Source organism: Austrofundulus limnaeus, unplaced genomic scaffold (genome assembly GCF_001266775.1).
Source record: "Austrofundulus limnaeus strain Quisiro unplaced genomic scaffold, Austrofundulus_limnaeus-1.0 Scaffold262, whole genome shotgun sequence".
NCBI classification, from domain to species: domain Eukaryota; kingdom Metazoa; phylum Chordata; class Actinopteri; order Cyprinodontiformes; family Rivulidae; genus Austrofundulus; species Austrofundulus limnaeus.
The window spans coordinates 521,755-524,841 of NW_013952664.1; the positions used below are offsets into that span (position 1 = coordinate 521,755).

Below are 3,087 nucleotides of genomic sequence, written 5' to 3' on the forward strand. Positions count from 1 at the left end.
ATTGCACGCAGACAAACTTTATTACACACACACACAAACTTTATTGCACGCAGACAAACTTTATTACACTCACACAAACTTTATTACGCGCAGACAAACTTTATTACACTCACACAAACTTAATTGGTCTATTTTCTCTCCATAAAAACATGATCACCTGTTTATTTTCTGTTTTGTTTTTTGGTTCAGAATCAAGCTCCTGTCACAAACCTCAGGATATCCTCCAAAAAAGTAAGCAGCTTTTTTAATTTCGTCTCCATTTCTGCTGTTTAAAGCATAATTTGTTGCTGTATAATAAGATGGGGAGAAAACGCTCTCGTTTTGGTTTTCGCAGCAACAGCTGTACGTCAGCTCCGAGTTTGGGGTCTCGCAGGTCTCCCTGCACCGCTGCCACGCCTACGGCTCGGCCTGCGCTGACTGCTGCCTCGCCAGAGACCCCTACTGCGCCTGGGACGGACTGAGCTGCTCGCGCTTCTATCCATCTGGCAAAAGGTACAGAAAGGGTTCCAGATCTAGAGCTGCAGTTTCATACCATTTTACATCACTGTTACTGAAAATTAGTGTTTTTGTTTGCACTGTTAGCAAAATATCTCTTGAACCACTTGATAATTTCTATTGAAACTCAAAGCATGTAATTATTGGATGTACATCTACAACTGAATAACTTTTGAAGCCAGCCACATTCAACATGGGCGCAACAGCTAAAAAAAATCAAAATCAAAAATGACTAGACTTCGGCTGATATTACAAACATTAAGGTAAAATTTGGTTTGGTAGTAGCTGAGAGTTACAACACATAAAAGCACTGCCAAAAGCTATTAGTCAACTCCATGTGTCTGTTAGCAAAATATCTCATGAATCACTTAGCATATTTTAATGAAAATTTCCGGAAGTAATTACTGGATATACATCTACAACTGACTTGCTTTTGGAGATAACAACTTTCAAGATRGCTGCCACAGCTAAGCAACCATGACAAATGCAAAAATTGCCGCAACTCAGCAAATGTTGCTGACACCGAGCAAACGTTTTGTGTGTTAACAACTGATCTTCAGCCCCAACATATAGTCCAAGTGCAACACCTTGCGCAATACATTAGCTTAAAACTTGGCAATAACTGTTTGTTTCAATTCCTTTTTGTCTGTTAGTAAAATTTCTCCAAGAAAAATAAAGGGATTTTCTTGAAACTCTCAGAAAATAATCGCTGGTTGTACGTCTGCAAATGATTACCTTTTGGAGTTGATCCGAGTCAAGATGGYCRTCACAGCTAATTAAAATTAGCCAATRTAAAAAAGGCTATAACTCTGTTCATTTCACAAGAACTGGGGTAAAATTTGGTGTGGTGGTAGCTGAGACTGGTTCACAGCATATAGTACTCTGGGAGCACRTGTCTCACATAATTCGACGATCCCTCATCAAATTCCGCATAAWATTGTTTACCAAATTTGACCAAAACATTAAAATCAATTTTCATTCTATTACAGGCAGTGAATGAGGTTTTTATGCTCTTTTTTCCACTCAATATGCATTGAAACTCCAGTGATTCACCAGTTAAACAATAAAACGTGAATCCGATGAGAGGAGCAGAATGTGGGCAGCAGATGATGAATAATCTTTCAGAGCAGAACAGAAAGCTTGGTCCCACAGATTGGGAGTGCAGCGGGGATCAGATGACTGGGAACCATCAGCGGACGGCTCGAGAGGGAGCCGTGTCACAAATGCTGCTGTCGTTCCCCCCAACCCCCACCCCACCCTCTGCCTGCAGACAGAACACAGACCGAGCAGAACCGAACCATACCTCGCCTCTAAAGCCCTGTTTCTATGAGGACCAGCTGCGGGTATTCTGACAGTTTGGGTCGGGTTTAGTTCTGTCCTGCAAAAGTTTATTWTTTTTTTCATTTTTTATAAATATGTCAGCTGTTTGCAGGCAGTTCTGAATGTGAGCAGATTTTCCTCATGTTGTTTTTGGCAACGCGAGCTTCCTCACGCACTTTTATTCTGAAAGGAGGAAGGATGTTATTGCTGTGTCTTTTTGTGGCCTGTACTGAAATATGTGTTCCTTTTTTCTGCAGGAGAAGCAGAAGGCAGGATATCATGCATGGAAATCCACTCGTTCAGTGTCGAGGATTTAATTTAAAAGGTAATTAATACTTAAAGGAGACGTTCATATATTTTAAAGTGGGCTTTAAAACTTTTGGAGTGTAACTAGCTCAATAATCCTCCAATTCCCAATATCTACACCTCTTTATAAGTGTTTCATTAAAGTCTAAAGTCCAAAGTGTAGCTGCTAAAGATGCTACATGCTACACACACGATGYCTGACAYGTTCAGCCCTGCTTGTAAGAGGTGATATTTTTATTTAATTTAAGATAAATCGCATAAAAATAAAGGATTTGAAGTTGTGAATTTTTTAGTGGACTTAAAATCTGCTAACWGTTTCCAAARTTTGCAAAAAAGCTAAKTCCGCTGTTAGCAGCTTAGCGTAACTGTGCCCACCCCTGCTTTTATTTTTGTTTTGTTTTTTCTAAGTCCCACATCATATTTTAGAATGACGTATATCCACATTCTAGTTGCAACTCTGATTATTATTAGCAAAATAAGCTAATAATTGTGTATTTTTCTGTCTGTATATATTATCTAAAACAGGTAACATAGTTATTGTTTATAACCATAAASCTTAACAGGTACAAGAAATAAAACAAAAATCAGGTGACTACTATTATCAGATACTTCATCTGGGTGGCCTTTAAAGTGTATCTTACCCCACCTGTGAAAAGATAACTCCGCCCCAAGGCGAAATTTGAAAAATGCATCAAAGTGGGTAGGGGAAGGGGGGTTAGAGAGCGGAGGTGTGGCCAGGACGAGAGTACGTGACAGGCAGCTAGCATTAGCATAATTGATGCTACATGGAGAGTGACCACAGTATCACAGAGAGTTACATCTCTGAACGTCTGAGGTGGAGGATTTTCACTCAGACAGCCTGACAGAAAAAAATAAAAGCACGCAGCTTTTCACAAGATCGCTAGTTTAAATCAGGAATAAAAGTGTTGGGTCTTGTTTGACTGACGTTCGGTCCAGTTCGCATAC

The 3,087-nt window shown here is 39.7% G+C and overlaps 1 protein-coding gene across 1 annotated transcript in view; it reads left to right on the forward strand.

The window, feature by feature from the left end:
* sema3c (sema domain, immunoglobulin domain (Ig), short basic domain, secreted, (semaphorin) 3C) overlaps nucleotides 1-3,087 on the forward strand; it is a gene marked incomplete at its 5' end in the record, with an annotated part of 52,517 nt that overhangs the window by 45,635 nt on the left and 3,795 nt on the right. Inside the window, 3 exon segments of the mRNA XM_014020664.1 lie at nucleotides 190-231; nucleotides 335-492; nucleotides 2,073-2,140. Of these exon segments, the coding sequence (XP_013876118.1) occupies nucleotides 190-231; nucleotides 335-492; nucleotides 2,073-2,140 (268 nt within the window).